Here is a 25,465-nt window from a genome sequence, read left to right as displayed (position 1 = left end):
CACAACTGAGCCTGCTTCCAGACAAGAAAGCAATATTGCAAAAAGATCAAATCCAGAAGAGGGGGGAAATGGCAGCCTATGCAAGCCTCCCCTGTAACCCCCCCCCCCATGTTACTGCACACGCAGCCAGCACAAGTACGCTGCAAAAAGAAGAGATTTTATTGGTTTTTGAGAAGAGATGATAGGAGGTTTGCTTGGAAATAATAAATGGAGGAAACTCCCCACATCTACTTCTCCAATATACAATCTATGTCAGAAAAATGGCACTAGGGACCAATCCCACCCTCCACCTCAAAATGTGCCGCACGCTGGCTTGGTTTTAGGCAACTTACAATGCAGAGAGAGCCTGGAAGGAGGAGCCCTGCTCATACTCCCCGTGCCCCGTCCCTTGATAGAGGCACAGCAGTCTTGACTTAAAAAGAGGCCAGGTACCCCACCAGCCCCCTGTAGCTGTGCACTGGGAAGGGGGCTTCACGTCTCTCGGGTACGGCTAAGCAGTGCTGCGTTTTCCTGCTTCATGGCCCGGTAGTCACTGAGAATCCTCTCCAAATTGCTCAGGGTTTTCTTGCTGGTTTCACTCTCAATCTGGGAAAAGAGACATTTTATTTTATGAATGGGTAGCAGTGTTCAGCAGGGAGAACTATTGTTTTATGATGGTATCCCAGTTGTGTTATGTAAGCAGCCATGTAAGAGTTGCATTCAGAATGGAAGCCTATAAATATTTTAAAATAAATAAAGCAAGTGTTAAGGGGATCTTTAAAAAACCCAACACCACTTATTTCTGCTTGAGTGCTGAACCAAGTTTGCCTGCTAAATCTGGTAATGCTTAAAACAACCCCCCACCTACCACACCTCGTGCATATCATGTGAATAAGACTGCAGCATTAATCTAGGAAGGAACATCGTGCGAGTGGCAGGTGGGATTGGCAAGATGCAGGAGGGCTCAGGTTCAACTCCTGGGATCGTAATTCTATTCCTACTCATCATGGGAAAGGGGGAGAAAGACACAGATTTGGAGGCCACTGAGGTCCCACATCCTGTCCACAGGAAGTATGTTCAGGCACCCACACTTCCTGCTTGCAACCTCAACAGCAAGAGTCATGCTTTTTTTGTTAATCTGGAAGTAAAAAAAATATCTGAGGTGCATGGTGAGTCTACAGAATCACAACGGACAGAGTCCATAATGAGGGCTGAGAATCAAGGGGCAGCCTCATCCAAAAGAGCAGAAGCGGCAGACAACAGGCGGGAGGATATAGGCAGAGCAGGCGTGGAATGTCCCTCTTTCTAGACTGAAATCTCAACTTCTGAGCGAGTGAGACCAGAACCCCCAAGTTTAAAAATTAATTTTAAAAAATCAAAAGGACTTTGATGTGTACAGATGGCAGAATCTGCAAGCTTTCGGCACAGGGGTGGTGGTAAGGAAGCAGGAGAGAAAGCATGACTGGAAGCTAGAACAGAGGGACAGGGGTCCATGTTTGGCAGCTGCATTTTTATTTCTAAAGAGGGAGTTGTTAAAAGATATTTCCTGGTATCCTAATTTCTGAAAAAAATTCCTCCACACAGAAGTTCAGATTACTGCAAGAGAGTAATGTTACTGTTTCCACCCACTTTCTGGCAGGCCTCACCTGCTCCTCTAAGTCCCGGATCTCCCTCAGGATGGTGCCGGTGTCCTCAATAGTCTGAATCAGTTGACTGCAGTTCTAAGGAAGAGGAAGAGTCAGAGTCAGCTGGAAAGGGATGTAGCTCTAACTGCAGCTCTATATCTATAGATGAATTAATATATTACTGCTGAGGCTTACCTCGTGCAGTGCTGCCAAATATTTATATGCCTTCCTCACAGCCTCGTCGCGTTTGGCATCCTGCAGAAAGAAAGAATGCAGAAGGGAGGGATGGAAAAGTTAGCAACTGGAAGGTCAGTCAAAGCGCTGCTCTCCATCTCCCCACCCCCCAGAATCTGATCCCTTGCCTTCACCTTAAAAACCAGCTCATCAGTGACAGCAAAGGTCCGGTCTACCTTCCCAGTGAGGCCATTGATCTCCTTCTGGAGCTCCTTGGTATCTGACAAGATCTTGAGAAGCACAAATAGCAGGCATTAGAAAATGGAGACTGTTAATAGGTTGAAAACTCAAACTCGGGAACAAAGACAGATAACAACAGTGGTAACAACAACAGGCTGTAAACTAACAGCTGGTTCTGTCCTGGGGTGAGGGATAGTACTTGTGGTCACCATAGCTGGGCTCCTGCTGGTTGCCTGCATGACAGGATCATCCCTGGCACAGGGAAATGCTGCTGAGGGGCGCCATCTTCGCATGATCAGACACATGCATGTCGGCTATGAGAGTTTGCAGGCCCCATGGGAGTGCAAGGGTCCCTTGTCTTAGTATGAATTAAAGGCAGTAGTGGCATCCTTTTTAAATCTTTAAGGCAGCTTCCATTTATTCAGCAATCTCAGGGGGACTCTGCTTAGTTTCTTGTTAAACTGGCAACCCACCCACCCACCCGCTTTTGTTTTATTTTAAATACTTTTAATTCATTTCATTTCGTGTACTGCCCTACATCAAAGGAGCACAGGGCAGTTTACAACTGGGTTTAAATCAGCCTGAGAATGAAGAATAGTAGTGTGAAAGAGGGGGAATGTGCCCAGCCTGGTTCTTAGCAAGTGTGCATTTCTTATCTCTATTATCTGCATGGGAGAGAATGTTTGGGTGTAGATTTTTGTATGTCTGTAAGTTCCTTTCGTACGTACAAAAGAGTATGAAGTGTGTATATCCATCCATCCAACTTACATTACCACCCCTTATACAAAACCCCCAGAATGCTTTACAAATATCTTTAATAAGAAAACACACACTCAACAGATAAAATTAAAACTTACAGTATATCCAATATAGGACTCTCATTCAAAAGTTCTGGACAGAAATGAAAAATGTTAACAGATGGATGGAGGCAGAACAGACATACTTTCTCACATCTGAAGTGCCAGGGGTCTGTCTGTTTTCTTGGGTCTGTCTGTTGTAGGTGGAGATTTATTGCAGGGAGGGGTTATGTGCATGTTAAAGTTGCAGATCCATGCATCTGAAACTTGGAACTGCTCCAAGTATGTATCAAACCAGGAGCGGGTAGCCCAGTTTTAGCAGCCAAAGGCACAGCCATGTGAGGACTGCAAACACCCAGCCCATTCTGCTCAGCGCTTCCTTCCCTATAGCTCGGCTCAAGTGTTTTCCCTCTCAGCCATTTTTGAAATTGGAGCCTAGCTGCGAAAAAAGTGCCAGGATAGGAAGAAGCTGAGAGGAGACTACCCAAGGGGGTGGGAGGATTCACCCCCCTCACCTGCATGGCCTTTATGCTGTTCAAACCCCACCCCCACCCCTTGCATGCCTGGTAAATTGTGGCAGTACTTCATTTCAACAGATGAATCTGCCGTCATGTAGCTTAACCCTAGGGGTGACCAACAGTACACCCTATGTATTTTTAAAAGTCAATTCAAAGAAAAAACAGGCTGAAGATTTTTTAAAGCTACTAAATCTATCACCATTGGTTTAATGCACTTTCCAACGACATCCAATAGGTATTATTCCTGAAGGAGAAAGTGGCGGAGGAAGAGATTATAAAGCAGCTTCCTAATATGTTGATCAGTTAGGCACATCAGCATAGTTAAATGTGCAGGAAGTGGGTGCAAAAAACCCTTTACTACTGTGCCAAGATTGTAAATCCTGCTGTGCAGACTGACTCTCGTTGTGCTATAGCCTCTCCATCAAGGGCAGAGGGAGCTGAGGAAGCAGAGGAGGCCACAGTTGTTGCCATACAGAATGCTCAGTCAGAGGTACACCACACTTCCAAAAAATTGCTCCCTGAAAAGGCACAACCCCCTGCTTGGAAAGCTACACACTCTTCCCTGGCCGCTCCCCTCCCAGTGTATGTTCTGCATCTTGGTTGAAAACTGTCTCCTGAACACCCTCCACACAGGGTACCAACCCTGTGTTATATAGTGCCAAGGGGAGTTTGTGAGAACCAAAGTGATAGAAAAAGTCTAGAGTGATACATAGTCCAGATCTGAAGTAGGGGGAGACATCCACTGTATCCACCTATGGATTCGGAACAGCAAACGCTCTGCCCTTTGATACTTCTATGGTGAAAGTGCTCTAGGCTTTGCATTGGAAGTTATAAACACAAAATCGGTTCAAAATCACAAGTGCTAGTAAGGGCTACAACAGTGTGTAACTCTAGAGCATGGGTAGGTAAACCAAGGCCCGTGGGCCAGATCAGGCCCAATTGCCTTCTGGATCTGGCCCGCAGACGGTCTGGGAATCGCTGCAAGGATCGCCAGTGTGCACACATGCTTTCCCTCTCCCTCACATGGTGGTGGTGCCGGCACCGCCTCCCTCCCTCCTCCTGGCTTCTCCTCGCCCTGCCTAGAGAGGAAGGGGGCTGGGCTTTGTTGGTGCCAGCAGCAGCAGTGGCATTTGAGCGGCCCCCATTTTAAGCAGCCCCTCTCCGGAGCCCTTCGCGTGCCGCTCATCATCCCTCTGCCACCACCGCCAGTCCCTGCTGCTCGCAAGACAGGTAAGCAGCCACTGGGGCTCATGGGGCTCTTGCATCATTTGCCCCCCAAAATATAGTCTGGCCCTCCACAAGTTCTGAGGGACATTGGACTGGCCCCCTGCTGAAAAAGTTTGCTGACCCCTGCTCTAGAGAGCCTCATCCCACCTCTGAGGTAGGAACTGGGCAGGAGGAAATGTTTTTGTCATTTCCTGTGGCTCACAGTTACAACTAGAATATAACATTTTCCCTCCTAGTGGCAAAGACAGAAGCTTTATTTTGGAGGCTATTTTTTTAAAAAATGGCTATATTTTATATGCATCACATAGAATCAGCAAATTGTAGAGGTGATGGTCATCTAGTCCAACCCTCTGCCATGCAGGACGCTTTTGCCTAGGGCTTGAACCCACAACCCTGAGATTAAGAGTCTCAAGTTCTCCTGCAGAGCTTTCCAAACTGTGGTTGTGACATTAGTGTGTCAGCTGCAGTGTGAGGTGTGTTGTGCAAACAATCTTATGAGGGGTTAGTTTAACCTCCTGCTTGCTAGTAAAACTGATACTGTGTTGTGAAATGATGCATGTCTAAAAAGTGTGTCACCAACATGAAAAAGTTTGGAAGGCTCTGCTCTACCAACTGAGCTATCTCAGCTTGTTGACTCTGAGCTTAAAAGTGTGAGGATCCATCATGGAAAAGTACTGCATATGAGGCAAAACGTGAAAGCTCACTACTCATCACTATTTGCACATTCAAACCAGGTTAGGACAACTTTTTCCTTGACATTAAATGTTATGTATGTGCAGATAATGTCACCGCTGCTTTTAATATGCAAGGACCCCTGAAATGTTCAGTCTTCCCCACCAGCTTTCTGCCATGGGCTCATCACACAGGGCTCTCACCTGTGTACAGTGACGCAAGACAAGGCTTGAGAAAGAACTTCACAGGTGCCCATTGTTTTACCTTTGTGATCTCCTCCTTCTGCTTACGAATATTGCCGACAATTTCTAGGATGCGCTGGGTATAGGCAGAGCGAGAGACATCCTTGGGAAGGGATTCTAGCTCCATAAGCTGGAGACAGAGTGGAAAGCAGGAATGGGACTGGGTTACAACAAGCAGACGGATGTGCAAATGGTACAGGGGCTCCTGGAAGAGACTAAGGAGTTTCTACCCCTGAGCCCCATCCCACTGTGCAGAGACCCAGGACTCACTTGAGGTGGCAAACGTGTCTGGACTACACCATGACCAACAAATCCCTGGACTACACCATTCGCACAACAAATCCCTGCACAAAGAAAGCTAACATGCAAGGGGGAATGCCAGCCTAGTTCCCTCAGGCATGCTAGTCTTCAATGGGCAGGATTCTGTTTTGTTTTTTTCATGAGGGAGCGTTCCATAATGTGATGTAGCCTGGACACAGGTTCACCTGTTCAATGAGACCAGGTGGAATTGTAACTAGTATAAGTTAACAAACTGACTTATGAAACAGGCGAGTCCTCTCAGCAGTACTGGTGGTTGTAAGCATTTTTCTGAGATACTGTCACCCATTTAAAGTTAGCAACTATATCCCAATTACAGAGTAACAGTAAAATGTGGAGTGGGGAAAGGATTCTCATTATTCATTCTCTGTGGAATATTCACTGCACAAGAAGCAATGGACCATAAATCACCTTGTGCATTTTTGCCAGGAGCCCTGCACCCCAAACCACCACCCTAAGACACGTCGCTAACCAGCTGTTTGTAGAGATCATCCTTGCGCTTTGCTTCATCCGCGGCTGATCGGATCCGCTCATGCAGCTCCCTGATCTCTGACAGGCGCTGTGATGATTCCAGCTGCAAAGAGGAACAGACAAGAGAGTGTCACGGCTGCCCAGGCTCCCTCCCAACCCTTGAAGGACTCCTCGCACCCTTCCGCTTGCGTCACCTCCTTGGAGTCATGGAGGGCCTTGAGCTCCCGGAGCTCCTGGATCAGAGGCACCCGGTGCTTCTCCCACTGGGCGGCCAGCTGGATGACCCGCTGTGCGCTGCTCTCCACCACCACCTGCAGGAGATCAAAAGTGAACCTGAGATTCTAAGCCTCCTGGGCTCTCTCATCTGCTATGTGGTCTTCTATGCCATTTTTGGAGATAGCAGGTGAGACCCTGTACACCCACATGCACCAAACCCCTTCCTCCTTCCCCTACTGCTCCAATCCCACTGAGGACATCTGATAAGATGGGTGCACAAGTGGGTGGTGGACAACGGTGCTTAATAAAAGCTCCCTCCAAAGGCGGATTCAGGGTGTTCCTCTTCCCTGCTTCCACTTACAACTACAGCCTCCTCCACCCATGTCCACATCCATCTGTTGTCTCCCCTTTACCAAGCATCCTGCCACTGAACCACCTGTAGGTTTCTAAAACCTTTCTCAATGGTGCCCATGGAAACTCCAGCCAGCACCCCCACCCTCTGCAGCCTCCTCATTCCTGGCTGCTCCACTCCCAACAAGGGAAAGAGGGGCTTCTGCCCTCCTCTTGCCTGGCCCATTACCTGCAGCTTAGCCATGTTGTTCTCTGCATCGGGAAGTAGCTGTACAGCACAGCCCTTCACTCGCAGCACCTGGTCCCGCTCTGTCACTCCCAGCTGCCGCTGCCGCACCTCCCCTTCCACCTGAAGAAGAAATGGATCCCCCTCAGGACTGACCCAAGGTGAAGCCCAAATGGGGGAGGGGGCAGGCACCCACGAACACCGTGGTGTCCTTGCACAGCCCCCACTTGCTTCAGAGGGGCTTCCTCGGGAGATCTGCCCCATGGGCTAGGGCTATATTTCTCCCACTCTGCCAACCACAAACCTTTAGGCAGCTCATTCTGGAGACCATGCCCCATCAGGGCCTTGGGAGTCCTTCAGCTTTTCCTCTGCCAGAGGTGCTGCAAGTGCTGCTGAGAGCCAGAAGGAGGTCCTAGAGGCCCTTTAGCTGGTGGGGCTCAGCCAGACAGTGGTGCTGCCATCCCCCAACTGATTCTTCTCACCTGTGTGAGAGTCAACCCCAGTGTGGCGATCTGGCCTTCAAGAGCCTCAATCTGCTCCATGAGATGGCCCAGTTCACCTTCCAAAGCTTCCAGTTCTGTTGCTTGGCGTTCCCGTAAGTCCTGGGTGGAAAGGGGGTGAGGAGAAGGTAAGTGGGGGGGGGGGGAGTGATGCTTGAGGAATCAGAGCTGGAATCCTGTCTTAATAAACCCTGCGTTTATGCAAAACTACAGCTCAACCCATCTCTTATTACAAGTATAATTTCTTTTTGTTATTACTTGAAATTCCTTAACCACCCTTCATCAAAAGTATATGGCAGGCTTTTTGGAATATCCAGTTCCCTGTTCCAAAAATTGCCACTATTCTGGGTGAAGATGTGTGAATAAAAGATATTCACACAACAATTAGAAAACACACATGCACAACAAAAGGCATTGAGACAAAACACACATGGTTTTTCCTCCATGTAAAACCACAACAACCCACCACAGAGCCCACCGTGGGGGAAAAGGGGGTGACAGGCAAGTTGTCCTCTTGTAATGGAGGTGCGTGACCCCATGGAAGCCTGTTAATGCCGAAACAAGTGGCTGGTGGAGGCGAAGATCTTAGCATAGCGGTCAAAGAAGCAGCGCTCTGGCTCCAAAAACCCATCATGAGTCTTCCATGGTAAACAGCTGCATTTCGTTGCAGATCCCACCCCCACCCCCCAAATCCAAATTTGGACAATTTGGATTAAAGTAAAAAGGCACCCCTGCTGACAAGATGTAAACAAATGCTGAGGAATGATCAGCTGTGGTGTGAAGATCTTAAAGAAGTTATTCTTGCAAAGATGAATGTCTGGAAAAAGGGGGCAGACAAATGTTTCAAGTCCTTTTATTTGCAAAGGATTTGTAAAGCTGCCGCTCTTCCCAGAGTATCAGAATTATAAGAATTCAAGAAGAGAAGAGAAGATTCTAAGAGGAAATCTGGGTCCTATTATTTTTAAAAGAAGATTCTTTGATGTGTTCACCAAGTTATTTCAACAGCTCCTGCCACCAATTGCAAGCTGCTGACAATATGTGACATGAGGATCCCCAACATCTGCACTGACTTCCTGTTCTCTCTGCAGCACAATTCAAGGCGATGGTAATAAAACCCCAAAGCAGCTTAAGACTCAATATACCTAAGAGACCATCACCTCCCATGTGCCCCCTTGCCTGTGGGCACATACATGCAGTTTTTATTAATTCAAAAAGCAGAATGAGATGGCATAAAGCATGCCCCAATATTTTTTAGCCACAACCCCCTTCCCCATCTGGGCTCTTGCCTTTAGGCAAACAGAACTGGCTCTCACTAGAGCCCCCCCCCCCCTCTTTGGTTTACCTGTTCTGATGTCCGGGACATTGGCAGCGTTTCCACTTGCACTGGCGATTCTGCCTCCTGTTGGGAGACCAAACCGAGAGTAATCATAGGCCATCACCTCTTCCCCTGCATGCTCCACCCCTCCTTGCTTGCTCCCCAACCTACCTCAACAAATGAGATTCTTTAGCTGGTGCTGCTGAATAACTCAAATCACTTTGATCCAAAAAAACGTTGTTGTTGTGCCTTAAGCCCACCCCACCCCCCATTCTAGGCCCTCCCCAACCCCCTTCATACCTGCTTATAGGCCAAGTGCTGAGTGTGGGTGAAGCGAGAGCCCTTGGCCAGAGCCCCAGCATGCTCACGGCCATCACCAAAAGCACCCAGGAGCCGAATCAGGTCCTGGGCTGTTCGCTGGTGGGCAGGCCCAGCACGAGGAGAGGCCTGCCGGAACTGGTCCAGGAGGCGCCGCTGCAGCCGCTGACGCTTCCATTGGTGGTATTCCTGAGGGGGGGCAAAGGGAAATAAGGGGCGGGGTTTGGCAGTGCAGACTGGAGACTGGGTGGGGAGTGGCAAGCAAATAATCTTGGGAACACAAGCCACCTCAGCTGGGATCAGGGCGAGCGGATTCTATTCCCCTCTACCAAGGCCAAACCGTAACACCTCTAGTAAGATCCAGACTTTGGAATGCGGATGGTCCTCTCAGAAAACTCAGGCATCCAGGAAGGCATTCCACACATTGTGAAGGACCTCGTGGAAGGACAATTATCTGAGTGTGCGGTGGAGGCAGGAAGAGATAAGATTGCTACTTCCCTTCTTGTCTGAAGTCAGGGGTGGGATCTCTAAAGTTCTCTCAACCTAAGGGAAGATCCATTTCTCCTAGCTGGGAGAGCACTCAGAAATCTCTCTTCTATAATGACCAGAAATTCCTGGACTAAAAGGAGGAGGAGGAAAAAAATATCTAACGTAGAGGGCAGGCACACAAGATCTACCACTGCACTTTCTGCAAGTGCTCACCGTTATATATTTTTTCTAAAATGTTTTGCATTCATTTTGGAAATTGGGTTGCAGAATATCCCCTTTTGCAATGGAGCTGACGTGAGAGGAGGACTGCCAGACCTGCAGCAGTTTCCCTGAGCCTCTTGCTCTGGTGTCTTACTAAAAAGTGGCTCTGGTTTTGTATGTCGTATCCTAGACAGACCTCCCCGGAGAACTCCAGACCTGCTGTAGGCCAACCAAGAAGTAGCATCTCCTTCTTGCCATTTGGAAAACCAGGGCTCCACCCATCCCTGTGGCCTTCAGATCATTCCACAAACCACTCTCTTCAGCGCCTCACTGTGGGCATGTTCTGCTGAGTGGAGATGAGTGTTGGGTCGGGCTATTGCAGCTCCTTTGAGGTGTGCTCAAGAGGCAAGCAGGGTAAGCAGGAAGGTGAAAAAATATTCCATCAATAGCTAAAGGGTAAAGAGGGAGCACAGCTCCTCCCAAGTCCCAAAAGTGCAGAGCAGCAGGACTGGACTGAATTGGAGTGTGTGTGCTTATGTGTCGTAGTTCTCCTATTTGCTTGCCCCTGCCTACCAGAGCAGGACTCTAACTCCCATCAACCCTAGCCAACCTGGCCAATGATCAGGGATGATGGGAGCTGCTGTCCAGACACACCTGGAAGGCCCTCCCTGATCTAAAGGGAAGGTACCTTGACTTCTCTAGACACAGTTTCTCCTCTCCTCTCAAGAGATGTGGATGTCAGAGAGGGAACAAAAGACAACCCATACATAATGGAAGAAAGGAAACTCAGACAGAGGAGCCCACTTCTGGTGTGACTTTAGAGTGCTACAACGACTACCATGTAATAGCAGAGAGAATGAGCTGCACACCTGTAGTTCCTGGTTCAGATGCATTTCTTCCATGAATCACTAAGGTGGTCTTAGGCAAGTCACAATTTTTCTGGCCTCACCCACACCCTGCACAACACAGGGCACTACCCTTCCTTAGAGGGCAGCCAATGCAAACTATCATGGCCATGCTGCTGCCACCAGCCACCGAGTCAGGATAAAGAGGCCGAGTGCCACCCATTGTGCCCACCTCCGGAGTCATGCGTGATCCAAGGCCTTGGCTCTTCCACTCGTTCTCCCAGTCTTGGGCCGTGCTCAGCTCAGCCATATTAAGCTCCAACAGGGATGGCATCAAGGATGCAGGTCGGGACAGCTGGGCTGACACGGGGGGCAGGAACTTGACAAAGAACTCTTTCCTTTCTAGGGAGAAGAGGATGAGGCCAGTTACACTGACACACACTGGTTAGCCCCAGCCCCTGCCTTGGGGTCAATCAAGTTGAGCCAACTTTCTTCCCCTTTCTTAACCCAGGAGGAGGCCTGCAAGTCCTGCACTCAGCAGCCTGCTCCAAGTTCCTCATTCAGAAATGGCGAATTGGACCAAAAATTACGTGTTTATAGAGAAAGGAATTTACAGGTGTTTCCCCACCTACATGCATTCAACTCACGCATGACCACATATACATGTGGTGCTGGGAAATAATTTAAAAAATCAATTTAAACTGCAAAAAGGGCAAAAACAGCCTGAAAAGAGCAAAATACCACCAGAGGCAAGTAAATCTGCCCCACAGCCAAGCACTTTGGGGGACTGGTCTACCTGCCTTGCTGTTTCCACATAATCCTTCAGTGTTGTCGAAGACTGAGAGCCACCACTGTCACCATTCATGCCAGTCTGGTAAGTGCTGCTGGTTTTTTAAAGGGTTTTTCAAGGGTCCCCAGAGGTTTATAGGGCGTTCACAGTCCTTTACACTGTAATCCTATGTGCACTAACTTGGGACTAAGGACCACTGGACTCAGCAGAACATACTCTCAGGATTCTAGGGATAAAATGTTTTTTGGTTTAGACAGACCCCTAATTGCATCTGTCATTCTAGCCAACTCAATGTAATCAAATAATTTTTCTTGCCATTCTTTTTTTGTTGGTGCTGTCTCATTTTTCCAATTTTTTTGCAATTAGGGTTCTCGCTGCCACTGTTGTGTAACGGAATATTTTCTTGTTTCACTAGTGATAGCTGAATCTAGTATACCCAATAAGAAGCCCTTAATTTTGTCACATGACCACATATGTAGTAGCGTCCCCTCTACTTGGTTGCACCTCCAACACTTTTTTAATTTTGTTTTATACATTTTGTATATTTTGCTTGGTGTTAAATACCATATGTAAAACATCTTTAACAAGTTTTCCTTTATCACCTCGCAAGCTGTGAATCTCCAACTCTCCTTCCATAATTTTTCCCATGATGATAATTGAATAGGTTTACCTATATCTGCAGCCCGTTTGATCATTACCTCTTTTACTTATTCATCCTTAACCTCCCATTCCAATAAGATTCCATGCATTTTAGAAATTGCCTTTGTCTTATTTTGTAATAATTCTTTATCTAATATTGAAATTTCACTTGCAAAACCTTTTTTTAAATCTGCTTTGAACACCTTACAGTGGTACCCCGGGTTAAGTACTTAATTCATTCCGGAGGTCCGTTCTTAACCTGAAACTGTTCTTAACCTGAAGCACCACTTTAGCTAATGGGGCCTCCTGCTGCTGCCGTGCCGCCAGGGCACGATTTCTGTTCTCATCCTAAAGCAAAGTTCTTAACCTGAAGCACTATTTCTGGGTTAGCGGAGTCTGTAACCTGAAGCGTATGTAACCTGAAGCTTATGTAACCCGAGGTACCACTGTATTTAGTTGGTGGTACTGAATCCACCCTGTCAGGCAATGCTTTATTTCCTCATAATTTTTCAATTTCAATTTGTTACCTTTTTCTTCAAATAAATCCTTATACGTGGCCCAGTTCGATTCCTTATTTTTCCTTTTCACTGCCATCACCTCTAAAGGTGAGAGCCACCAGGGCGTTTTGGGTTCTAATAACTCTTTATAATTTCCCCATACTCTATATATCAACTTTCTTATAATATGATTAAGAAATCCTCTGTGGACTTTCACCTTTTCATGTCCTAGGTAGGCATGCCACCCTTAATGGCTGTCGAACCCTTCTAAGTCCAATAAGTCTACATTTTGAAATATCATCCATTCTTTTAACCAGTTTAGACAGGCCAAAACATAATACAAATTTAGATCAAGTAGTGCCAATCCGCCTCTATTTTTATTATCTATTAATATTTTTTGTTTAATTCTTGGTTTTTTATACTGCCAAATAAATCTTGATAAATCTCTTGCCATCCTACCTCTCCAATAAAAACATCCTACTTCTCCAATAATTGGTATCATTTGAAATAAAAACATGATTTTAGGGAGCACATTCATTTTCACTACTGATTTCCTACACAGAATGATAATTTTAGCTTGTTCCAAATCTTTAGATCCCTTTTAATTTCTTTCCAGATATTTATATAATTATCCTTAAATAAGTTGCTATTTTTTTTAATTTAATTTAAATCCTGCCACTTTTCCAAATTTGAGGGTCCTTTCTATATATTTTTTTTGTACGCTTCTTCCCATGATTTTGGTATTCTTCCTTCTTTTAATTCATGACTGTTTTCATTGGTTCTGACTGTGTATCTTCTAATTTCTTATAGTATGCTGCCAACAGGCCGTCCGTACCTGGAGATTTTCCTGTCTTTGCTTTTGAAATTGATTGTTGCACCTCCATCATCGTTATTGGTAAGTTTAATTGCTTAATTTTTCCACAAGCTATCATTGGAAGTCTGTTCTGTGCTAAGTATTTTTCCATCTCTTCTTGATATAGTTTCCTATAATAGTTTGCAAATTTTTCACAAATTTCTTTGGGTTCTTCTATTGTTTTTCCTTCCTCTATTAATTTCTCTATTATTCTCTATTATTACATTACGTTGGCTAGAATGAGAGATGCAAATAGGGGTCAGTCTAAACAAAAATTCCAAAAAGAAGGGAAAATACAGATTAATACCTGGACTTGTTTTGATTAACTTTTACAAAACTAATTATGGTGTGAAAGCTTAAAATAGAAAGAAAAGGGGGGGGGGATGAAGTGAGAAGGAAACAGTTAACTAAATATGAAAGTAGAACCGTGCTGAGGATGAAGGAAGTCAACTAGAAGAAAAGAAGAACTGAAATATGGTTATATGTTCATTATTTGGTTTGTACTGGTTTTTGTATTTCCTTTTTAAGTTTCCTTTTTCCTTTTCTTTAGTGTTATGTGTGTTTGTGTTGCAAAATAAAATAAATACAATGAAGAAGTAGAAGAAAAACAAGTAAATGTTTTTTGGGCTCTGATTTTCAGTTGGCCAGACAACCATGGGTGGGGAAGCCGATTGCATGAACAAATACTGGAAATTGGCATGGCATTTCTTTCAAAAGTGGCTGGAGAAACCCAGCCAGATGGGTGGGGTATAAATAATAAAATCATCATCATTATCATTATTATTCACAATCCCACGTACGCACATGCTCCCAGAATGCAATTGCCAAAGATCCACCAAGGACATACTGCTGGTGGCACCATCTACCCAGCCATGAATGGCAGGATGCAAGAGGAGCCCTTTGGGTAGCTACAAGCTAAAAAAAGGGCCTCCCCTAACTTGGGGGGACTCTCAGCACTCTGGAAAACCCTCTTCTTTTCTAATCAAAGGGGATCTGAGGGGAAGGGCAGAGACTTGTTGCAAGAAAACAATGCCGTACAAGTCTAGACATATCAAGAGGGGTTCCATGCAGGAACTAAGTGGGCCCCAAATTTATGCTGGCTTTGCTTACATGATTGCAACCTTACATGAGTGGGAGGGAAATAAACAAATGGAGAACGGGAAAAACCTGCCATTCCATGCCCTCCATTTTACTTATTCCCCCCCGCCCCCAGCTACAGGGCAAAACTCACCTGAGGGCACCTTCCCCAAAAAGGGGTCCGACTCTCGAGGCAGGACCAAGGGTTGAGCTTGGAATCGCTTCAGTAGGCAAGAACCCTAGCAAGGATAAGGGGGGAGGGGAGAGAGTCTGAATCAGCATTCAGCCCACTGAAAGATAAGAAACACTGTAAGCGGAAATAGATTCTGGGCTTACAGGTTCTGGAAAGAGAAATATAAAACAGGTGGCAAGGAGTGGGGTTATAAAATGAATTACTTGCTCAAGGAGTTTACATGCTCAACAAGAAAAATACAGCAATATCTTGTTTAAGATATACCAATGGATGCATAGAAATTTGATTGATTTACATATTTCTGCATGGTTTGTTTAAAGGCAAAGGTAAAGGTACCCCTGACCGTTAGGTCCAGTCGCGGACAACTCTGGGGTTGCGGTGCTCATCTCGCTCTATAGGCCAAGGGAGCCGGTGTTTGTCCGCAGACAGCTTCCGGGTCATGTGGCCAGCATGACTAAGCCGCTTCTGGCGAACCAGAGCAGCGCACAGAAACACCGTTTACCTTCCCGCCAGAGCGATACCTATTTATCTACTTGCACTTGATGTGCTTTTGAACTGCTAGGTGGGCAGCAGCAGGGACCAAACAATGGGAGCTCTCCCCGTTGTGTGGATTCAAACCACCAACCTTCTGATCAGCAAGCCCTAGGCTCAGTGGTTTAGACCACAGCGCCATCCGCGTCCCTTAGAAGTCAGTATTTGGGTTTCTGCGGATTATGAAAAAATCTATCGGCAAGGAAAAAAGCCCCAACAGTGCAGACCAGACCCTAGATAGTCATATGCACCCAAAATCCAAAATGACCTTTTGCAAAGGTTTTCTGCATTTCTCCACAACATGGGGACTGGAAAGGCTTTCATTTTTAAGGAAGTCAGCAGTCTTAGAAATAAAATTTCAGCAACAGATCTTGCTTATGAAGCCATGAACCCGGGGAGTGGGGCCATAAGCCTAATAAGAGGGGTGAGGAAGCACACCTGTAAGAGCTGCAAGCGGGGGGTACGGCAGGCAGGGGGCACCCAGGGGACCGCCAGTTGCTCTTTGATGGCAGCAGCAATGGCTCTGTGAAGTGTCGTTGATTTGCCTGCAAGGACACAGCAGGTTAGAGAAGTTGCCACCACTTGGCCTCCCTGTGCCCGGGACCTGTCTTTGCCCAGTTTCCTCCATACCCACAGGCTGGTTGGCGTCCTCCGAGGAATCGCGTGGGAGCTTCTCTACCAGGAAGAGCAGGAGGCGTCGGATTTCGGGCTCATTGCTGTACAAGAAGGTCTGATAGCCAACTTCCCCTTGATATCCCAGGTCCTAAATGATGGAAAGTAACATGTCAGTCCCACAGTGGGGCCGAGTGGGAGTGGCCTGCTGGGTAAAGGCGAGGAGTGAGGCTCTTTGGTGCCTGGTTCAAAGAGAGGTGGAGCATCTAAAATAAAGGTGTTCCAAGCTGGCTCAAAGGACCAGGAGCCCTGCTTCCTTGGTGCAACAGTCCAAGGTGCTTGTGCTCACATGAGAACTCTCAAGAGGCCGCCTGGCTAACACAGTCCAGGATAGGACCATGGAAGGCCAGTCCTGCGAAATCAAGCCATTTGTGAACTGTAATGCCATGCAACTACTTCTCAACAATGGATGATGAAGGACAACTTGGCAATTGCTCGCTGAGTCCCATGGATATTAAAAATATTTCTAGCAGTTAACATAACCAATTTTCAATGAGAACTATTAAGAAAAGAAAAAGCAGACACACACACAACCCAAAACTCAAACACCTGGTGGCCATGTGGCCATCCTGCCTGTTGTCTCTCGCGACTTGCTAGCTGACTGACAAAGCTCTGCATGGCTGGGGGGGGGGGGGGGGCTCAGGTTCCACAAAAGCCTGCCAGAACTCAGCAGTCAGCCTGAGACCTTGCTAAGTCTCTCCCCACTATCTGAACTTTGGTGGGTAGCAATGGGTAAAGGAGAAAGTGTCATGGTGCCCTATTTGTGAAATAAGTGCTCAGATCAGTCAGGGTGACCACTTGCGCTCTAGACCCTTGCCCCTCTTGGCTGATAAAAACCATCAGGGAGGGAACAGCTGGCTGGGCCAGGGAGGTGATCAATGCCTCTTTACAAGAGGGGGAGGTCCCTGCCTGTTTGAAGGAGGCAGTGGTAAAACCACTCCTTAAGAAACCTTCCCTGGATTCGGAAAACCTAACTAACTACTGGCTAATCTCCATTTCCTGGGCAAGGTTCTAGAGCGAGTGGTCGCAGACCAGATCCAGGCACTTTTGGAAGGAACTGATTTTCTATATCCATTTCAAATGGGGTTTAGGCCTGGTTTTGGCACAGAAATTGCCAACTCTTCCTCTGCTTCCTTCTCTGCTCCCCGCCCCCTCCATAGATATCAACCTTCCCTTTTTTTGCGGGAAATTCCCTTATTTCAGCACTGTTTCCTGCTGCTTCCCGCTGCTATCCCGGATTGTTAGATATCTCATAGACTGTCCCCGGGACAGGTGAGGCTGCTGATCCTTATTTTCAAATCTGAAAGTTGACAGCTATGCTCCCTCAGCTTCTCCCTCCTCCTCTCTCAGTGTCAGCTGACTTTCCCTTCCTCTGCTCTTTCCCAACACCCAGTGTCCTCCCCTCCCCTTGCAACATATCCTATGACCTCAGAGCAACAGCCATAACGGTAACATGGTTTGCAAGGGATGGGCGAGCACTGTCTGTCTGGAAGTTTATTTTACACATACAAATGAAACAACACCTCTGGGAGAAAGCCAAGTTGACCCTTCTCCCTGGCATGCTAGTTATCTATGTACAAGGAGGTTTGGCATAAGCACCACCATTTGATACTGTGAAGCAAACTAATTGGCCTGAAGTATGCTCAAGTGGCTTCCTAACGTAGCATTTATGTGGTGCTTTGAAGTATTCAAACCCAATTTTTGTTTTAACCCCTACAGCAACCCTGCAAGACAAGCCCACATTTTCCATGTCTGGGATGGGGATGGAGGTGCCCAATAACATCCCACCTTGGAAAACCCCACTCAGAGAAGTCAAAGTGAGGATATTACAGACTTTCTCTACAGAAAGCAGGAGGGAGACAGGGGATATTCTGCATGTCCTTAAGCAACAATGCAGACCAGCCATTATTCACTTACTTGCTCACGTAACAGAAATGCATTTTTATTTAATAGTAAAAGGAGAGCTGAAAACCTTTCGCTATAGTCATTTGCTCCAGCTACTTCTCCCTCTTTCCAGCACAGATACCAGAAGTGAGCTGGCAACAGAGAGAAATGGCAGGATCATGAGAAATATGAAAAGAATGGTGTCTACTACTTGTCATGTTTAGTTCTGCCCTTGGATTCTCTGCATTTTGCTGTTGTTGTTGCAAGTTTCTAGCCCTTATGGCTATTAAAAATGTGAATGTTCAAGGCCATCAGAAATTTCTAAAGCCAGAGGGGATTGAGCTTCTGAGCCTTGTTTAGCTCCTGGCCACAAAGATGAGCAAAGGCAGAATAAATTAAACACAATAGTTAGAAAAGGCAACTTGAAAATGTAATAATTATGCAAATTTAGTAAAACATCTCTGCTTTTCTTGTCACAGAATTTGGGCTATTATTCAAGTACACAGTCTTGCTAGCATTTCTCCAATAACTTCTCTGAGGTGGACAGAGGCACCATAGTGGCATGGGCTATATTTATGTGAGGAGAAGATAATTTAATGTTGCTAAAAAACAAAACAAAAACCTTTTGTCAACTGCACAACTGTCTGCTGTGAACACAATCTAGGTTTCTTGCTTGAGTGCCAGAATTTTTTTTGGATAGGGCAGGAAAACACAACTGGAGGTCACGGACCAGCCACTTCTGGATCCTTTAACAAAAGTGGCCCATGGCTTTCCACCCTGAGACCTAGAAGCTTGCTTTTCCAGCAAACAAAATTCTATACTACACCAGATTTCTCACAACACCTTCAAGCCCAGAACTCATGGCACTTAATGAGAGACTATCTACCACTGCACAAACTTTCAGAGATGAAGAGCCTGCTTTGTTCAATGCATCCACACCCTGGTTTAGTTGTAGTTACCTGGCAAGCTTGCGCTAGGCTCATGCCAATTCGGAAGCGAGCAGACATCCCTGGAGGCAGGACGTGGCAGAGACTTGACCCCACAGAAGGATTGATGACACGAAGACATCGCACCACAGATTCAACTATCAACTCGGTGGTAAACTCCCGGATGCTCTGCACTTCCTCTGGGATATCCCTGGAAGGGGAGAAGGACACAGGGATTAGAGTCCCCTGCACTGACCATTTTCCTTTACTGCAACAGAAGAGCCTACCTACATCTTCCGATCCATTCAGTAGGATGGAAGAACGTGGGAATGGCTTGCCAACTGCCATACTTTTTTGCAATTTGTCCTCTGCTGCCATTGTACCACCTGTCCAATAAGCAGCTTGTGGGGACATGGGATACAGGCTCCTTGGTTTGAATGTATCTAAACTGGGGTGTTTGTTTGTTTCATTGGTTGTAAGTCACTTTGGGCAAGATAGAACAACAAAATGTAATAATATTAATAATATTATTAATAATAATAATTTCCCAGGGCCCTGAACTGCAAGAAGACAACTGACTACCTGTACTGCCAAGAGCCTCTTCAGAGAAGAGTTGGTGTAGGAGTGGTGGCTAAGGCTACAGCACACGGGGAATATAAGCCTCCTAGATGACCCCACTCAGCAGCTTCATGTAGATGTTGGGCTCAGAAACTCCCTGGCAGCCAGTGCACTTGGGCAACAATTGGTGCAATAAGCTCAGACTGTCTTGCCCCAGTGAGCAATCCCTTAAGGACTGCCTCTCTACATATGAACCTACCTGGTCCCTTACATCATCTTCTGAGGCCCTTCTTTGTGTGCCTCCTCCGTCAGACGTCTGGAGGGTGGCAACATGAGAACGGGCCTCCTCTGCATTTGTGGAATGCTCTCCCTAGGGAGGTTTGGCTGCACCTTCATTATATACCTTTAGCCTCCAGGAGAAAACGTTCCTCATCAACCAGGCCTTTTAAATGCCCTTTTAAATGTGTTGTTGTTGGGGGGGGGGTTATTGGTTTGTTCTTGTTCTAATTCCAATATGTAGTTTGTGGTTTTTCTATTGTAATGTTATGCTGTGAACTACCCTGGGATCTGTGGATGAAGAGTGGTGAACAAATTAAATAAATAATAATAATACACATGGACATTATTACTGCTGTTCAAAGGGAGTCACAGAGCCACCTATGAGCTTCTGCAATACCATTGATTAATCCAACCTTGGTCACTAGGCAACTGCCAATTGCTTGCTCCCACGAAGCTCTGAGAAGCCATGAAACACCCAGCTGGAGCCAAAGCATCGGCAAGAAAGCATGATTCCCCAAGCAAAAACAAAGAGCCAATGGAACACAGCAAAAGCCGTAAGTTTTTAACCCCAATTAATTTCTTGCCTGGCCTAAGAGAAAGCCCTGGCATGAGCTTCTGGGTCTATTAGCTCTCCTGTGAAACCCCATTCCCTGGACCACAGCCTTTGCTTTATTAGAGTTCACACCAGGAAAAGTATTCTGAATTTCTAGAAACTGACTTCAGCTTTTTAGGCTCCAGGCCTGTGAAATCCCACAGGAGACAGCAGCCAGCCACCCTACACCCCTGCGTCAAATCCTGCATGAAGGCATGCTTCCAAACCCTTTTCTGTCTTTGTCCGCCAAACCCATGATTTCCTATGGACACCACGCACCAGAGCACCTGACTTCTCACCACACCCACCCACTACTATGAAGAAGTACAGGCAGCATAAAGATGGCCTTACGTCCCAGAGAAGCGAAGGGAATGTATGAGGATCTTGTCCACCTCTTCCATGATGCCAATACATCTATGGATACAGGAAACCCTGTGCAAAAGAAGAAGCATTACAACAACCAATAATCTGGATGCTTATAGCAGCAGGGCTTAAGCTGGGGTACCTACAAGCAGCAAGTTCCATGACGACATTGGGACAAATTCATCTTCACCTTTTTCCTCTACAACAGGCTGGAATATTAACCCCCTCTTTCTGCAACTTTACTCCTGTTTGCCGGTTAGGCCAATCTTGTGAATAATCTCTCAAAATGTAAGTTGCCTACAAATATATCTCATACATACCTGCCTGCCCACGTTTTACTTACTTATTTAAACAATTTGCATGCTGCTTAACTAGAATAGCCTCTAAGTGGTTTACAATAGTGTGAAAGGGGGTAGGCACAATTGAAAGATTTTCTGCTTTAAAAGATTTCATTGTTCTATTGCCTGGAGGCAATTCTTGCCACAGGCAACCAAGTCTATAGTAGAGGTGAAGACCAGAACAAAGCGCAGCTCTCCATATGAAGAGCACAAAGGACATTCCTAGCCAGGGGCCACAGAGGGCAATTTCCCCCCAAGGGGGACAGACAATTTTTTCTGGGAAACTCACCAGCCAACCAGGAAGGCAACAGCTACCCCTTGAGATGTGGTTCAATGATTTGGGATACAGCTAGTTCAGGACAACTAACTGGGCTTAGAAGAGTTGCAAATGGGGTTATAAAGGAAAATACCTTTGCTGAAACCTGGTATCCTTTTTTTTATATGTAAAGGGAAAAGAAAGTAAAGCTCTCCCACCAGCCTCACAAAACTCTTGGAGAGAACCTATATGGCCTGCCAATGTAAGACCATGTAAAATAACATGGTAGGGACGCAGGTGGCACTGTGGGTTAAACTACAGAGCCTAGGACTTGCTGATCAGAAGGTCGGCAGTTCGAATCCCAGTGACAGGGTGAGCTCCCATTGCTCGGTCCCAGCTCCTGCCCACCTAGCCGTTTCAAAGCATGTCAATGTGCAAGTAGATAAATAGCTACCACTCCAGTGGGAAGGTAAATGGCGTTTCCGTGTGCTGCTCTGGTTCGCCAGAAGCGGCTTAGTTATGCTGGCCACATGACCTAGAAGCTGTACGCTGGCTCCCTCAGCCAATAAAGCAAGATGAGCGCCACAACCCCAGAGTCGGCCATGACTGGACCTAATGGTCAGGGGTCCCTTTACCTTTACCTAAAATAACATTTGCCTGGCACCAGCTTCATATAATATACGCAGGTAGTTAAAAACCTATTTTATTTCCTCAGGTTTTAATCAACAGATTGTGGCTGGTTTTTTGAGCTGCTTTGGAACTGCTATTGTTACATTATGTACTGCTTTGTACTGTATTCTCGGTTTTATTGCATTTGTATGTAGTCATTTTATGCATTTCTAATAAATTTTAGAAAGGAAAAGAGCAAAGCAACAGGCACTCCTCGTTGTTCCTCACTAGTACCTGCTATTCAAAGGTGTCCGGCCTCTGTAGCAGAAAGTTCCCTTTTGCTATCATGTCTCCTATGCCGCTCTCAAGTTCTAGTGTTCTGAGAGAAGACGAACCTGGGAGAAGAAACACCTTTCTTGCTACACCATTCATGATTTCAAAAGCCTCTCTCTTGCCTCCTTCTAGTCATATTTTTATTTCTATCACCAGCTGGGTGTGGGGTGGATGGAGGGAGTCAAATTCTAAGGCGATGTGAATAACACAAATACCACATCAGAATACTAGCAACCAAGGCTGTGGTTTGTGGCAGGATCCCCCTATTCCAGTGGCTCTGGTTTTCTAAAGCAGGGGCAACACCACGTATTGTTGAGTTACAACTCGCATCGTCCCTGACCACTGGCCATACTGGCTGGAGCTGGGAGTCCCACATGTGGAGGTCACTACAATGGGTGCCTGAAGGCATCAGGAGGATGTACAGGCCAAAGTGGGCAATGCCTGTGAACAACTTGCAATACAGTATAGATGCCCTCATTCTGCTTTTCCCCTTTTGGAGGAGGAGAAGCCTATCAATGGCCACCAGCCACAATTGCTGTTATTCTGCCACCACTGCTGGAGACAATATGCCTCTAAATGCCAGTTGCGTATGGGGAGAATACTGCTGCACTCTGGTTGTGCAGGCGTCCCATAAGCAGGCCACTTTGAGAAGAGGACGCAGGATCAGACGGGCCATTGCCCTGAACCAGCCAGGCTCTTCTGGGGTTCTTGGTTTGAGGCACAGCAACTGAAGGGATTACCTGTTTTTGGAACACGTGGGACAACACAGAGTAAACTTTAACTTCACAACTGTAGCCATGCTGTAAGACACACAGAAGGTGTGTGGGGCTGCCGTTAGGCAGCAACATAGTAAACCTAGCAGTACTGATGCTGCAGGAGAGCTTGTCACCACGGCAGCTTCCACGGGCGCTGCCACCCGCCCTGCTTCTCCTCTGTCAGCTGAGGGGCAAACGACTGAAGCTCAGCTTCCTTCCAGAGCACAAGAAAGACAAAGATCAGCAAGAGGCCTCGGGAAGAAGCAGGAGAGTCAACAGCTGCTCCGCTCCGCACGTTATCATTGCTCTCTGGTTGCACCCCGGCAATATGTCCATATCCTCAACACACGCCCCCCCCCTCGCCGACGCGCGATAAAAGCCATGGAAAGCCAAGTGGTTTGAGAGGACGAATTTTGGCACGTGCCCCTTTCCTACCCTTGAACCCGAGAAGAGTCTCGCTGGATCAGGCCAAAGGGGGGCCCCGCAGCGCCCCGTTCTCACGGTGGCCAACCGGGCGCCCACTGGGGGAAACCCGAGCCCCTCCCGCCCCCTCGGTCTCCGGCAGCCGGCCTTCGGGAGCGCCGCTGCCTCCCGCTCGGATCAGGCCTTGGCCCGGGCGCCCCCGGCAGCCCTCCTTCGGCGAGGGGCGCCCGGGAAGAGCCCGCCTGTCCTGGCCGAGCCCGCGGGAGGAAGGGGCCGCGGGGCTGCCCAGGTGGGGGCGGCGGCAGGAGCAGCAGCGGGACCCCGGGGCCGAGGGGAAGAGGCAGCCGGAGGGACGAAGCCAGCCAGCCAGCCAGGAAGCCCGCAGTCGGGCGGCGGCAGCAGCAGCACTCACCGCTCCCTCTGCTCTCAGCTGGGCCCGGCGCCTGGGTCACGGGGCCCGCCCGAGGGGAAGGCGGGAAATGTAGTGCCGGGTCTCCCCGCGCGCAGCATGCTGGGATTTGTGGTCCAGGAGGCTCTTCTCCGCCCCGGTCGAGCAAGGGGAAGAGCGGCGCAGTCCTGGCAGGAGGAGGGGCTTAAATGCAAAACAATAAGGTTATTTGTAATGGGGATTAATTTAAGGTCATTATTTTTTCCTTGGTTAGGCAGCAGTGAGTGTCCCCATCACACAACAGATAGCAACTAAAGAGACGAGGGTTCCTACTCTTTCTAACACAAGTCTTTATAATTTTGAATTTGAAGTTACATAAATTGCTCAATAAATGCCAGTGTTAATTCATTGTCCCTGTATTCTTAGGTTCGTCTGTGCTTTGGAGTGTCTTACAAAATGGCCCAGCAATGTATGTGAGCCCTGCAGGCTGCAGGCAGTGCTGGACTGGTTTGGCTTTCCAGAGCAAAATCTCCCCCAATAAGAATAATAATAACAATAATAATAATAATTTATTATTTATACCCCGCCTATTATTCTAGGTATGGTCTTAAGACCACCATTTTGCTGAAGGTAAGTAGGTTTGGGGAAGAGTGCATTGAAAGAAAGGTGGGCTATAAATGAATAAAATAATTTTCCCTCTAAGAGTCCCAACGCAAACTCAACCATTCACTGCTTTTCAGCCTAACCTCCCTCACAGGGTTGTTGTGAGGATAAAATTGCGGAGGGGTATAATAACCATTGGCATGGCATAACTGTGTACACGCCACCCTGAGGTCCTTGGAGGAAAGGTGGGAAATAAATGTAATAGTAGATAATAAATACCGGTAATTGAAATAAATGACATTGAATGATTCCTGCTTTAGAAAGAGGACAAACTCCTCACCTTGCAGTTTGCACAAATATACTAAAATGGCCTTCTATGCAGTGGCTCCCCATCTGTGGAATGCTCTCCCCGGTGAAGTTTGCCTGGCACCTTCATTATACACCTTTAGGCACCAGGCAAAAACATTCCTTTTTAACCAGGCCTTTGGTTGATCTGATTGACATCCTATGTCGTTTTAGAATGTGGCTCTTTGTGTGTGGGAGAGTGGTTGGGTTGTTGTTTTTGTTTTGATTCTATATAGTATATTGCAGTTTTTACGTTGATCTTGTTCTGTGAACCGTCCCAAGACCTCTGAGTATAGGTCAGTATATAAATTCAGTAATAAATAATAATAAATAATGTTTCATTGTGATGGGGTGTAAAGGGGAAGAGATAAAAAAGCTTCCAAAGTGAACCCAAAACTTGAGACCTATGAGTGTGCCTATATAAGAACTATGGTTCAGCTACACCATGTGGTCTCCAATCCAGCAAGAACAGAGAGCATGCTGGGCATTGTAGTCTTTGTACCTCCTTAGACACTCCTGCTGCTGGGCGGGGAGAGGAGGGAGTTGAAGGTGGATAATTGGAGGCAACTGTTTCCTAGCAACTGAAACACATCTTTCCGCAGTAGGCCTTAAACTGAGCCATCTTCAGCACCTGCCTTTTTAAGGGTTATAGCACCAGAATTTTTCAAGGATGAAAACAAAAAAACAAAAACAAATCAAACATCAACTAACGCTAAAAAGATGAATGCACCTTATTACAATGAACTGTTTATAAAAATGTAATAAAATAGGCTAATTTTGCCAAGCAATCAACCCAGACCAAAACAAGCAGTGTGAAAAGCAGAAAGGAAAAAATAA

General features: G+C 46.8%; 1 protein-coding gene across 3 annotated transcripts; it reads right to left on the bottom strand.

The window, feature by feature from the left end:
• Positions 1 to 136: 136 nt before the first annotated feature.
• On the bottom strand, positions 137 to 23,838 carry CCDC22 (CCC complex scaffolding subunit CCDC22). Of its 3 annotated transcripts, none has more exons than XM_083421046.1 (18): positions 23,705 to 23,838; positions 20,567 to 20,647; positions 18,820 to 18,997; positions 15,935 to 16,067; positions 15,743 to 15,849; positions 14,735 to 14,819; positions 10,957 to 11,126; positions 9,172 to 9,378; positions 8,899 to 8,955; positions 7,539 to 7,658; positions 7,060 to 7,179; positions 6,458 to 6,574; positions 6,265 to 6,366; positions 5,497 to 5,604; positions 1,973 to 2,068; positions 1,800 to 1,859; positions 1,626 to 1,700; positions 137 to 585 (listed from the first exon to the last, which is right to left on the bottom strand). In XM_083421046.1, exons 2-18 carry the CDS (start codon positions 20,614 to 20,616, stop codon positions 472 to 474), a joined length of 1,899 nt encoding a protein of 632 aa, XP_083277172.1. In that variant the 5' UTR covers positions 20,617 to 20,647; positions 23,705 to 23,838; the 3' UTR covers positions 137 to 471. The 3 variants fall into 3 exon arrangements, with proteins under 3 accessions (XP_083277172.1, XP_083277173.1, XP_083277174.1); XM_083421047.1 differs by having other exon boundaries at positions 22,076 to 23,714; XM_083421048.1 differs by lacking the exon at positions 23,705 to 23,838 and adding an exon at positions 23,305 to 23,354.
• Positions 23,839 to 25,465: the final 1,627 nt, after the last annotated feature.

The sequence above is a fragment of the Podarcis tiliguerta genome (assembly GCF_965153285.1).
Source record: "Podarcis tiliguerta genome assembly, chromosome: 17".
Lineage (NCBI taxonomy): Eukaryota > Metazoa > Chordata > Lepidosauria > Squamata > Lacertidae > Podarcis > Podarcis tiliguerta.
This window is presented reverse-complemented; position numbering and strand designations above follow the sequence as displayed.

Coding starts and splice junctions, on each gene's coding strand:
- CCDC22 (XM_083421046.1), bottom strand. CDS start 20,616: ATGGAAGAGGTGGACAAGATCCTCATACATTCCCTTCGCTTCTCTGGG. Junction 14,820..15,742: donor CCCGCTTGCAGCTCTTACAG/GTGTGCTTCCTC, acceptor TATCCTTGCTAG/GGTTCTTGCCTACTGAAGCG. Junction 5,605..6,264: donor ATGATCTCTACAAACAGCTG/GTTAGCGACGTG, acceptor CTCTGTCTCCAG/CTTATGGAGCTAGAATCCCT.